General features: G+C 36.5%; 2 protein-coding genes and 1 long non-coding RNA gene across 3 annotated transcripts; 2 read left to right on the top strand and 1 right to left on the bottom strand.

Annotated features, from left to right (window-relative positions):
• Positions 1-6,184: 6,184 nt before the first annotated feature.
• Positions 6,185-8,740, top strand: LOC6580682. The gene is made up of 9 exons (XM_002006458.4): positions 6,185-6,314; positions 6,510-6,811; positions 6,869-7,032; positions 7,097-7,279; positions 7,350-7,559; positions 7,620-7,796; positions 7,852-8,138; positions 8,202-8,347; positions 8,417-8,740. The coding sequence occupies exons 2-9, from the start codon at positions 6,535-6,537 to the stop codon at positions 8,689-8,691; spliced, it is 1,719 nt and encodes a 572-aa protein (XP_002006494.2). The 5' UTR covers positions 6,185-6,314; positions 6,510-6,534; the 3' UTR covers positions 8,692-8,740.
• A 758-nt stretch (positions 8,741-9,498) lies between these two features.
• LOC6580681 lies at positions 9,499-12,174 on the top strand. Its single transcript, XM_002006457.4, has 9 exons — positions 9,499-9,905; positions 9,972-10,135; positions 10,193-10,375; positions 10,435-10,644; positions 10,704-10,880; positions 10,974-11,257; positions 11,319-11,464; positions 11,529-11,791; positions 11,854-12,174. Exons 1-9 carry the CDS (start codon positions 9,629-9,631, stop codon positions 11,866-11,868), a joined length of 1,719 nt encoding a protein of 572 aa, XP_002006493.2. The 5' UTR covers positions 9,499-9,628; the 3' UTR covers positions 11,869-12,174.
• Positions 12,173-13,231, bottom strand: LOC122757796. The gene is made up of 2 exons (XR_006357953.1): positions 12,865-13,231; positions 12,173-12,382 (listed from the first exon to the last, which is right to left on the bottom strand). It is a non-coding gene; the product is annotated as an uncharacterized LOC122757796 (long non-coding RNA).

Raw genomic sequence — 13,231 nt, 5'->3', positions numbered from 1 at the left:
TATATTGTTGCGTTGGATTCCGTTTCAAATATAGCCAGTTGACAGTATAAATAATGTGTTCCTTTGCCAAAATTTATGGCACTTGTATGTCTTCTGGTCTGCTCCAACTTGACTGCTATAAATTAAAGCCGTGTGTGCCTGTGTGTGTGTGTGTGAGTGTGCACCGCGCCCACCCACCAATGTTCTGTGCAGAAATCGACACGCAAGGCCACACACACACGCACACACACTCAGTCAAACATATGTATAGATATAATTTATATACGCTTATATAAAAGTAACCGCCGTGTAAGCAGCTTTTGTGGTTTTAAAGTATTTAGGCATTGTGATTAGCCACTCATTAATTGTTGGAGCCACTTGATTTGACTAATAAACAGCTGTTTAACAGCCACTTTTACTTTGATACGTCTTCAACTCTTTCTCTCTTTCTTTATTATTGACACATTAAAACTAAATTGTAAGTTTATTGAATACGCCTAGGGATTGGCGCTTTCGCTCTATAAAATCGTGCAGCATACGCACGGCCTTGGTCCACGGCCGTGTCCGTGATGATGATGATGCGGCGGTCCGTGGTGATGCGGTGGGCCGTGGTGATGCGGTGGGCCGTGATGATGCGGTGGTCCAGGTCCATGTCCTCCATGATGTGGCCCGCCATGGCCATAGCCAGGTCCTCCATGCGGCGGTGGCATTGCGTTTCAACTGTCTAACTGAAGACTACACGTGCGGATCGTACTAGCTGCAGACGCTAACTAAAGCCCTCAGTTAGTATACTCTGATGGCACACTCAGTAGATATAGCCCGATAAGCACTATCTAATCTCAATTATACCATTTTGCTAATCAATATAAATATCAAATATTTGGGTGAACTACATGACATGACTAATAGCAATTAAGTAAGTAAATAAGAGCAAAATTTAGTCATACGCAGTTAAAATATTCGGAAAACCCTAAGATAGGAAAATATGATAAGAAATTTTAAACGAACAGCTGCATTCTTAAGGAAAAATAAATATAAATTTTAACGTCGAGCTATTATTGAATCAATTTAATAATAATTTTTTATTTTTATTTTATTTTTTTTTTTTAACATATTGAATATTATGTAAATTATGAGGTGCAAATATATTTTAAAATATTCTCTTTTCTTTTTTTGTATATTTAAAATATGAAAAAAATATATATTAAAAAATGTTTACAATGAATAATGTTTATAGAATGTATATATATTTAATATTTTATAAAAAGAATCGTTTCCGTATTTGCTTCGGTCTTTATATTTATTTATAGAAATTTTAAAAAATGAAAAAAATTAGAAACAATCATAAAAAAAATAGAAACAATTTTAAAATGATTTTTTGTTAATTATATATATTATTTGCCTTGATATTATTTACATTTTTAAATTATGAAAAACAATTACATATACATAGTAGAGATGTGTAAAACTTAATTGAGCATAAATAAATTATATTTGACAACACAGTGCCAAAAGAATTCACATACTAGATATTGCATCTTAGCGTGGTTGCGGGCACGGACCATGATGATGGGGCGGAGGGCAGCCGTAATGTGGTGGCGGCACATACTGAGGTGGGTGGTGTGGCGGTCCATGGTGGTGCGGCGGTGGGCTGTGATGATGTGGAGGAGGCCCATGATGATGTGGAGGAGATCCATGATGGTGCGGTGGGGGTCCATGGTGGTGCGGTGGGGGTCCATGGTGGTGCGGCGGCGGCGGTCCAGGGTGGTGCGACGGCGGATTGTGATGATGCATTGCAATTTGCAAATAATTTGTCTTCAATTAGTTCGAATTCTGTTCCCCAAAAGTTATTTTGCTCAACTGAATTTCGTTTGGCTAGGTGCAGAAGTTTTATATTATGCCAAATGTTAGTATTTTTTATAGTCTATAGATAAGTGTTATCTTATCTAGGCGTATATGTCATCCAAATCTTTTGTTTGCCTATTGAGCCAGCTAGTTCATAATATTTAATTTTTATTAGCAACGTTTTTAAAAAAGAAACGTTTGTCATGGAGGGCTCAGTGTCTTCTCTCTGTGTTGGAAATATTACCCCAAACGGGACTTTTTCAATGTGAATGATAAATGAAAACTACCAAAAGTAAACGACGCTTCGAACCGTTTTTAAATATTAGTCAAACGTTTTGATATTTGATTAAATATTTTTTAAATTCAGTTAAATTTTATTTAAATAAAATGCGTAAATCTAATGTGTATGATATCCTGGATGTCCTGGCGGTCCATGGTGATGAGGCTTTGGCGGCTGATGATGCGGCGGATGCGTTTGATGGCCATGTTCAGGCACATGTCCGGGGTGATGGCCGGGTCCATGTGGGCCATGGTGTCCTGGTGGGCTATGTGGTCCTGGCATTTCTTAAGCAACTTTAAGCAATTTAAATATTAAATAGTGCAATGTTCGTTCAGCTGCTTACAAGTCAACTCTATCGATTGGTTGAACTTCATTATATATTTATAAGAGGGCAAAGATTTTCCAAATGTCAGAGTTGGGAAAGTCCACAAAAGTTTGGTTTTTAGCTATGAACTTGTACAGATAAACTTTAAGGTAAATTTACAGGTGAAGTGGGTTGGCAATTATCATCGATTTATCAATGTTCTCATAATGCTTTAAATAGCTATAAAGACAAAAGCCCGACATATTTGCAAGTCTTTATATGACAGCTATATAATTAAATTTTCTATACACATATTATAATGATAATTTAAATTTATCTTCGCTTCCTCTATTTGATAGGTAACTTCCCCTAAGCATGCAGCACATATGCGTATCTAACAGCGATTGAGTGCGCATTCAGGACTTGTGCTCGCATGACCTAACCAAACTAACTAGCCAAACTATCGAAAAAGCAAACGAAAAATAGAAGAAAAAAAATTCGACCCACTTGTTAAACTCGCCAACTAAATAGGAGAAAAAAAACTTTGAAGGAATAAGTAGGAAAAAGTGGAAGAAACCAAAAAAGGGCAGCGGATTTGGCTTTTTGAATTCAATTAATTTTATCTGCATCAATTTAGCCTTTATAATCGCATCAGAGTGTGCCACATACTCAAAGCCAGCAGCACAAGAACGAGAACCAAACCGATAAAATCCCCCAAAAAAAAAAGTTTATATACATATATATATAAATGTATATATATATATATATATATGAAAACCCACTCGAATGGCTGTTGCTCGTAAAATGTATAAAGTCATTGCAAAAGCCAATTTGTATATCAGCGCAGGCAGTGCGATGGAGGCCCAACGATTATCAAAATGCGAATATGGCACAGAGTGCCAGCAAAACTTACTTAAAATGCCCTTAGCTCAGGGTTTGGGTCTCCCCGTGGGTTGAGTTCTTTGTGGGGTTGAGTTTGCCATACTCGAGTTCTAGTTCGAGTTCCAGCTCGAGCTCGGGCTTTGGCTCTGGCGTTTTCTTCATGGCAACAATTACATTTCACAGATTTACGTTTCGGGGCGCTTTGGTCGCGTGTGTTGCATGCTATTAGTGTGTGTCCTTTATTTGGCTTATGGAGCTTACATTACCGCCAACTTTCTGAGCAGTTGGGGTAACAGGGCACTGGCTTTCGACTGTCGCTGATGTGTGCCGTCTAAATATGAGAATGTTGTGTGAAAATGTTTAAAATCCACGCGAGCAAATCCTTAGCACGCCACTGGACGCTGACAGTGGCGTACGCACGCAGGGGATTGTCCGACATACAAAGTGCTTTTCCCAGACAAGTGAATGGAAATTAAGATATAAGGGAAATATATACTCATATAGTACAATTATATTACACTTGAGAAGGGCTTTCACAATATAATGCATTTTTGTAGGCCACTTCCTTGAAATATAAATATGCAACAATAGATTATACGTGATAGTCAAGAACATTGTCTATTATCTACTATCTTTTATCGTCTTTATTATTTATTATATGTCCTATTTTTTAACCTCAATATTTCATTTTCTATCTTAAATTTATTTCCTTTCTTTTTCCTATTATTTTCCACTCACTATCTTTTGTCTTTTATCTTCATCTCTCATAATTTATTTTCTTCTATATATAATTTATTTATTATTTAATAATATTTTTGCATATTTAATATATTTTTTTATATAACTTTATTATTAGTAGACTCAGTACAATTTTTTCTATATATAATTTATTTATTATTTAATAATATGTTTGCATATTTAATATATTTTTTGATATAACTTTATTATTAGTAGACTCAGTATAATTTTTTTATAATATTTATTTTAGAATTCATGCTTTGTTTTTGCAATAATAACAGAAGGACTTGAACTTATGCGTCGCTCTATACTTTTACTCATTCAGACCTATGAAACATACAATTTAAATACAATATGTTTTGATCTCCTAGGGCGAATACAGAAAGCACTTTAAATACAAAGATATATGTAAGTCTCCCGCTTGCTCTCTCTCTCTCTCACTCTCACTCTCTCTCCCTCTCTCTCACTCTCACTCTCTCTCCCTCTCTCTCCCTCTCTTAGGCCCCTTTTTCTAAACGAATTTCTGTCTACGCCTCTGGCCATGGCAAGCTGCGGTTAGACACTGTATAGGGAGTGGTTCGCGTCCACTTTTGCATACTAACACAATGGCGTGTGAGCAGCAGCAAAAACAACAACAACAATATAATATTAATGGAAAAAAAAACAGAGGAAGTAAATAGTGGAAAAGGCATAAATAATAGCAAATAATACGGCGACAATGCGCACAAATTTGCCGCTAAAGTGTAGTCATTGTCGGCCTCCACTTTAGCTGTGTGTGTGTGTGTGTGTGCGTGAGACAGCCAAAAAGTGGGCGGACCCCTTGGAGGGGTCTGGTCACACTCGAGTTGCCATTTTGCATGAATTCGCTATTTAAATTTATTATACATTAGATTTATGTGCGCGTTGAGTTGCCTACGCCTACGACTCTTAACACTTATCATTGGCCTTTTGTGGTCGCTCTTGTGGCTGAAATTTTACCATTAGAGCGATGGGGGGATGGGCGGCTCGCTGTATATAATCCCTAACTGAAACCTCTGCCGGGCTGTGTGTTTTAAGTGATTTCTTACACTTGGCTGAGCCACTGGGCATGCACAATTATGATTGTAAAGCCTATTGCTGGCACAGTGGCACGGTGGTTTCGGTGGCTCATGTGTGTGTTTGTGCCACTTCTGTCACATGAGTTGCGGTTTAGTATTACTCTCTTTCTTTCACTTGTGAGTGTGTAAGTGTGTGTGTGTTTTTTTTTTTCAGTATTATTAATAATAATATGTTTGGTTTGCATGGCAAGGTGCTTATTTGAAGTGTGACAGAATTCAAAGTTGAAACGGAAACGGAAACCGTGCACGCTTGTCCCATAACACGCAGTCCACACAGCTTGTAAAACGAATTGAGGTGCAATTATATTATTAACGTTAATCAAAGCTCGTTTATTTCAAAAGTTTACATTTATGGCTAAATAAATAATGCGATGGCAATCGGACAGAACTTTCCTATATGAAGTCATTCGAAAAATATAATAATATAATATAATAGGTATAAATTGAGAGATTGATGAATTACATTGTATGTATGTTATACAATATTTATATGTTGTTATACATATATTTGCAATACAAATTATTCCATGAAGTTTCATTAGACTCTATAAAAACTCTATATACAATTTTCTTCATAGGTAAAACTCAACCGATCTTTTCCGATTTCAATTTCAAAGTGTTCTATTCTGTTAATTTATGGCATAAATTGCTGTGAGGGGAAACTACGCTAAAAATGTCCGTTCCTACCAAAGTAACTGAGTAATAAAAATAGCAAATGAAATTATATTCTTATAGAATATGATTGGCTTGTTTGAAAATGTGTAAAATAATCTATAATAGAGTCATTATAATGAAGAATATGTAAAATCTATTTAGTTTTGATAAAGGTAGGATGTCATAGAAGGGAGTTTAGTCCAACGGTTAATATAACTCGAAAGAGCTAAAGGCGATTTGCCATTATCGAAATCATTTATACATTATTATTATTGTGATTTTCTTAAGTACTCAATAAAATATCCAAATATGATTTTGTTTGCTATTATAAGTAGGCATAGTTTTTGTTTTAGTTTTCTTCAAGTTTGATTTGATCGCTTTTGATTTATTCTCTTTTGATTTTGTTGTAGAGCAACAGCGCTGTTTTCTAATTCTTTATTTCATTATTTTGTTTTACTCACTTTTACGTTTCCTACATTTTTACGAATCTTTTCAAATTTATAGTACAAATTAATGAAAGTGCATTTTTAGCAAAGTAAGTAAATACTTTAATTAGGATTCGCGAATTGTCTTATTGATAATAACTTAAACTGAGTGTCTTTTATAAAAGTTTAATGGAATAGTACATAATACATGAGGTTTTTTTTTTATTAAAGTATTCAACTCTGATAAGATCTAGTCCATGAAATCAATTAAATTAATTCAATTATTTCGTTTGATTTTTTGTCAGCTTGATACCTCAAATTTCCTAAAACATGGCCTCAATTGTCGGATATGTGCCCCTCTTGGGAGAGGGAGAAGCTATGCCGGCATGGATGCACTTTGACTGGAGCGCTAAAGTGCAGCATGATATCTATAGAGATTGGGGCACTTACTACTCCAGTCGGCGTCGCGAGAACTTTGCACTTTACTACCTGACCCAAGCGCTGTTGCTGCAAAACGATGATTGGAGTACGATGTACAGACGTAGTTTAACCAGGGGCAAAGCAGCAGACATTCCGGCGGCATTACTAGATGCCATTACAGCTGAAGGTAAATCTAGATATTGAATTGACAGCAGGATATTCCACCCGTTTGAATATTCAATAGAAATGGCCTTAAATGATGTGGGACCCAATTGTCCGATTAATTTACAAATATGTGACTGTCTATTTAATCTCAACAAGTTCGAAGCGTGCAAAGGCACTCTGCATAACAATTTAAGGCGATTCATGGGTATTAAAGCCAAGAACTTTGAGAAGCGTCTCATCGTGGTAAGTTTGACAAAAAGCACGAAATCGTTTTAAGGATTCAAAAAGTGTATTCTCTTATCTACAGATTGACGATGTAATTCGAGACGTTACGGGCAAGGCTCTGTCTTTATTCTATCTGAGAAACCAGAAGCTGGTGCGACACGTGAGTGAATTGATCAGGGCGAGTGAAATTGTCGATGATCGTCCGAAGTGGAAGATATTGAAAGAACAAGGAAAATGTGATATACAAAGCATACCAGATGAAGAGGTTTGTACTTAACTATTATCATGTATATACCATTTTCATATCCATTTCATGCTCTTTCATGCACAAACAGGAAATATTTTTGTCTCCTTTGGAGATAGCTCGACGAAAGCGCGCCTTCAATGTTATCCATCAGACTTATTTGAATGAGTCGTGGTACGATGTTCTATTCCTGAAAAACTTACGCACAAATCCCAGTTTGCTGCTAAGGCAATGCAAGAATTCGAGACAGTTTCTTGAAACACTGGTTAATAAACAATATGATGTTGTTCGACGGTTCATAGTCAGTATTAAGCATAAAGTGTCTAAATATATAATAAATCAAATCCAATCCTCGTTATAGAAAATGATTCATAGCCGCAGTCCACTTTACTATGTGAGCTTCCTCAAGTTCAAGAATAAGAAAATGCTGGAAAAGAATAAGGAGGCATATCTGTTTCGCATTCAGTATCAGACGCATCGTAATATGATTCATGATTTACGTCAAATTCATAAACTGAGAAAGGAGAAGAAAGTCAAAGTATGTATATTTAACTAAAATCTGTTTGAATTATGCATATATACATATACCTTAGCAACTTTCCTCCTATGCTGAGAAAATCATGGGCGATTACTATGTGACGAAGACGAATCGTGTTATGTGCTGGAAGTTTGAGTTCTACAACGAGGTCTACAATAGCGTGGCCCTTGCACTTGCCGAGCAGTATTCGGCGCCCAAGGATATCAAAAAATCGAAAATAACATTGCTTGAAATGCTCCTGCTGCCAAAGGACAAATTCAAGGAAGCTACACCATTCGTGTTTGGCGATCGATCAACGTATACAGATGGTGATTATCAGGATCCGGTTGCAATAAGGTCAAGGTAAGATACAGTGGACTCTTAAACAGCTTCCATATAATAATGATAATAATATGCAATCCAAAGAAAACTTATATCTCGACTGGAGAAACGCATTCGATTCGCCAAATTTTCGATTGAGAAATGTTATCTATACCACCAGATAGGCGACATTCATTTGAGCCAATTACGTTACGACGAATGCTGCTTAAATGCGCGTAGAGCCATCAAAGGTGACTTTTATATTATAATATGCATTCATGTTTTATCAAATTCTATTAACATCTTCAATAATTTTACAGAAACACAAAACTGCAATAGCAATATCTGGAAGTTCCTTAGCATGCTGCTGATAATCAAGGCAAACGCCTTGCAGCAAAAGGTAGAGAAGACAAAGGAAGCTGCCGACGAGGCAATACCTGTTGCCGAACAGCTGAAATCACCAAGACTGATGAAATTTATAGATGCTTGCTATAATTTCGCTGTCGACGACTTCCGTCGCAAAGCAGCGTCATTAGCGGTCGCACGGGCCAGCCGAGCATCCCTAGGAGATTCTCTAGGTAATGAAGCGGAATAAATTTAATACCAAATAAACATATAATTGATTTTGCGCATACAATCAAAAATGCAAAATAATTTATTAAAAAAATATATATAAATAAATAAAATAAAAAAAAAAAATACAATAAAAATTTAAAAAATACAAAAAAAAAGATAATAATAAATATACAAAAATGTAAATCATATTGTTTTTTAATATTCTCTAGATTGCTTTGTGAAGCAATACAGATATGTATTATGTAACAGATGTGGCATCTAGCCAAAAGCCATACAACATAAACATTAAATTAATGATTTAAAAAAATTAAATTGCGTCTTGATATGCCTTGGTATATAATTCTTTTAGAAATTGGTCAAGTAGATTGCTTTATAGACGAAAAGAAGCCATTTATATTTATAAATATATATTGAAGTATACAGTACAAAGTAAACAGAATTCTATAAAATGGAAATTTATATAAAGATCAATCATTGAAACAGCATACTGATGGTCATATGTCTATAGATATTATTACCGAATCTAAAAAGACGACGCCCGAACAGATACAAAATTGAGAACGAGATTGCTCTAGATGAGTAATCAATACATTGATTACAACAAAAATTGTATATATGTTTATTAATATGAACAGTTCCAATAGATCTAATTATAAGGAAACTTTAAATACAATCCTATAAAAGCACAGAAACATTCTTGAAAAAGAAAATATCACAACATATAATTCCATCTTCACTTTAACAAATGACGGTATATTTTCATTTGAATTCAATCTAGAGCCCTTTGACTTGTCTTATCGATTACTTGACTTTGAACTACACTACGAATTAGCTTCAGTAACAACACACAAACAGAAGGAAACAGTTCAACACAGAAGAAAACATTTCTTAAAATTGTTTTTTTGTAGCTTTACAATTTTATAATTTTGCAAAGGATCTAACCATCAATAGCAAAAATGACATCAATTGTGGGCTATATCCCGTCCCCGACGCTAGATGGCGCGATACCGTTGTGGCACAAGTTCGATTGGAGCCCGGAAATTGAACATGATATCTATAGAGATTGGGGCACATACTACTTTAATAGACGTCGAGAGACTTTCGCCTTGTACTACTATACGAAGGCATTGGATATCGACAATTATGATTATATGACGCTCTATCGACGCAGTCAGGTGCAACGCAAGGCTGCACGCATCGAACAGGCCCTGACCGATGCACGATTGGCTGCCAGTAAGTAGAATATTTTCCTATAATTACTTGACACGAGGACGACTGTTGATTGTGTATTGATCACAGAAATCGGCATGGTGGCGCGTGGTCCGAACTGTCCCATCAATTTGCAAATTTGCGATGCGTTGTTCGAGCTGAACCAGTTCGAGAACAGTGCGATTGAACTGCACGATAATATACGAAGTTTCATTGGTGTGAAGGCCAAGAATTTTCAAACACGAGTCATGGTGGTAAGATATCACTGTACATAGGGATGTAACATATATACCATGTATGCGAGGTCTTAGGTCAACGATGTCATCAAAGATGTCACATCGCGTGCCATGTCCTTGTTCTTCATGAAAAATCGAAAACTCATTCAACGCGTCAGAGAGATTAACAAAGCGAAGGAGTTCGTTGACACGCGGCCCTTGTGGAAAATATTGAGGGATCAGAAAAAATGCGATGTGCTTAGTATACCCGAAATAATTGTAAGCCTAAATACGCTCTACTAAATACATCTATAAATAACTGTATGAAATGCCTTCAGGAAGAGATTTTGTCACCACTAGAAGTATCGCGCAGAGCGCGTGCCTTCAATGTGATACATCAAAACTATCTCAACGATTCGTGGTATGATGTTCTCTTCATGAAGAATCTGCGAAACAATCCGAGTTTACTTTTGGATCAATGCAAACGCTCTAAAAGCTTCCTGAAAACCCTGGCCTTCAAGCAGTACGAAATCATAAGGCAGTTTATAGTAGGTTTACTATCAAATAAGGCGTTAATCTGTTGTCACTCATAATTGATTTCACGCAGAAAATGTTGCAAAGTCGCAGTCCTCAGTATTATGTGAGCTTCTTGAAGTTCCCCGACAAGAAAATGTTGGAAAAGAATAGAGAGGCCTATCTATTCCGCATACAATATCAGACGCATCGTAATATGATTCACGATCTTCAGCATATACGAAAACTGCGAAAGGCCAAGGACCTAAAGGTTAGTATAATCACCTTATTATTTTATGTTGTATAATATATTATTTTATATTGTTTTATATTTTGTATGTCATATTTATATGATAATCTATAGGAGCTTGCCGCTTATGTTGAGAAAGTAATGGGCGATTATTATGTGACGAAAACGAACCGCGTTATGTGCTGGAAATTCGAGTTCCACAATGAGGTCTATAATACCTTGGCTTTGGCTCTTTGCGAACAATATCGCGTGCCAAAGAACTTTAAGGTAGCGCAGAGAGCCATGTTGAAATTGTTGATGCTGCCCGTCGATAAGGTGAAAGATATTGTGCCGTTCGTGTTCGGCGATCGGTCGACGTATCAGGAAGGGGACGAGGATGTCGAAGGACGAAAATGCCGGTGGGTAAAGCTCAAAATTTAATAAAAGACATTTTCTATCATATATGTCTATTATATACAGCAAAATGTCAGCGCGTCTGGAGAAACGAATGAGATTTTCCAAATTTTCGATAGAGAAATGTTATCTGTTCCATCAGATGGCTGCCAATCATTTGTCTCAGCTGCATTACGACGAGTGCTGCTTCAATGCACGCAGATCGATGAAGGGTGCGCATAGCTCATATTATATTATTATGTGTAAACATCGTTATTATTCATTGGTTCCCCTTAGAGAGTCAAAACTGTAACAGTCTTATCTGGAGGTTCCTGGGCGTCATACAAATGATCAAAGCAACAACTTTGCAGCATAAGATTGAGCGCACCAAAGATCTTCTAGAAGAAGCTCTGCCGATCGCCAAACAGCTCAAATCTCCACAACTCATCCGATTTATCGATGTTTGTCTATTATGCACTGACGACGAATACAGTCGCAAGATGAGCTCGATTGCCAGCCAGAGGGCCAGCAAGGCATCAACCATATTCTCTGGACAGGAAGTGGGTGAAATTTATTAACATATTTCAGCTAACGATACTTGAACAATACATTTTCTTTACAGATTGATATGGATTAAGAACTATTCTTAAGATGATTGAAAGTATAAATAATTATCAAGCATAAATAATTATTAACCTAATAGTAAATTACCACATAATGAAAATCATACAAGATTCAAAGAAATCAAACCATTTCGACAGAGGCACTTTGGGATTGAGGGATCGTTTCTATGACAAATTGAAAACAGATCAATGGATCCATAATAATTATATATCATTTTAAATCTTCATACCTCGGAAAATAGTTTGCATTTTACGGAAAATACAGAAGAAACCAATTAAAATTGGCTGTATTTTCTGTCACATTAAACACTTTAAAAATACGTGCCTTGCTTTTTATTCTTTATTTTAACTGAAATAAAACTGTGCTTTTGTGAGCCTAGGTGCCGACACAAGGTCAATTATAGGTCCTTGGACTCGTATGCATTTCCATTTCTAGTCCCGCTCAACCAAACAGATTTAGTTTATAGCCATGCTATCTTTGTGGCCGCCCATTAACTGGTCTCGTGTGATAACAGCTTTTATGTTAACCTACATTTAAAATGAAAAAAAAAAAAAACACACATATATAATATATATATGTATATATAGGAAAATTTACGTGAAAAACGCGTCGTCGTAAAATTTCTATCAACTCGATTAAATTATAACAAGTGGATTTTCATGTTTTTGTGTCGCATTTATGGCTTTTTATTGTGCTAATTTTATGCGCAGCCCGACTGAAAGGTAGCTCCTTGAGAAACACAGACTCGCACACACACACGAGCACACGCACACATGTATAGATAGGCACCTGCAATAATACTTGGCACACATTTAGTGGCAGCATTTAGTGGCACATTGCGGTGCCAACGTTGGCGCTGAAGTTCATCCTTAGGACATTGCCACGTTGCTGTTGTCGCAGTTGTTGTGTGTGAATGTGTATGTGCGTGTGTATGAGTGTGTGCGGCACCACACTTGGCAAACTCTTTGGCCTACCTGCTCGGCACGGCACGGCACAGCGCTGCTCTCACCTGTTAGCCTGCCAGTCAGCCAGACAGCCGCCCACTCGTGTGCCTTTTGTCTTATCAAACTTTGCCGCGCATGTGTTTATGCCACAAATGGCACTTTTGCGGCAGCGCATTTTATTTTTTTACTGCCACTTTTCGCCATTTTGCTTTATCATTTTTATATGCGCTGCCTTCTAGGCAGCTGGGCGTGGCTGAAGCTGGCGCTAAATTATATAAACATAAGTATATTACAGTCAGCCGCAAACTGCCCTCAGTATTTGCAGGCTCAACATTTCAGGCTAGCAGTTCTAACAAGCAATATTATTTTTAATTTTTTTTTTTTTACATTATATAGACTTTTTACTAGTACAACATTTGAATTTTAAATGAG

This window comes from Drosophila mojavensis, unplaced genomic scaffold (genome assembly GCF_018153725.1).
Source record: "Drosophila mojavensis isolate 15081-1352.22 unplaced genomic scaffold, ASM1815372v1 contig_81, whole genome shotgun sequence".
Classification (NCBI taxonomy): domain Eukaryota; kingdom Metazoa; phylum Arthropoda; class Insecta; order Diptera; family Drosophilidae; genus Drosophila; species Drosophila mojavensis.
Note: the sequence above shows the minus strand (reverse complement) of the source record. Positions and strands in the feature narration are given on the sequence as shown.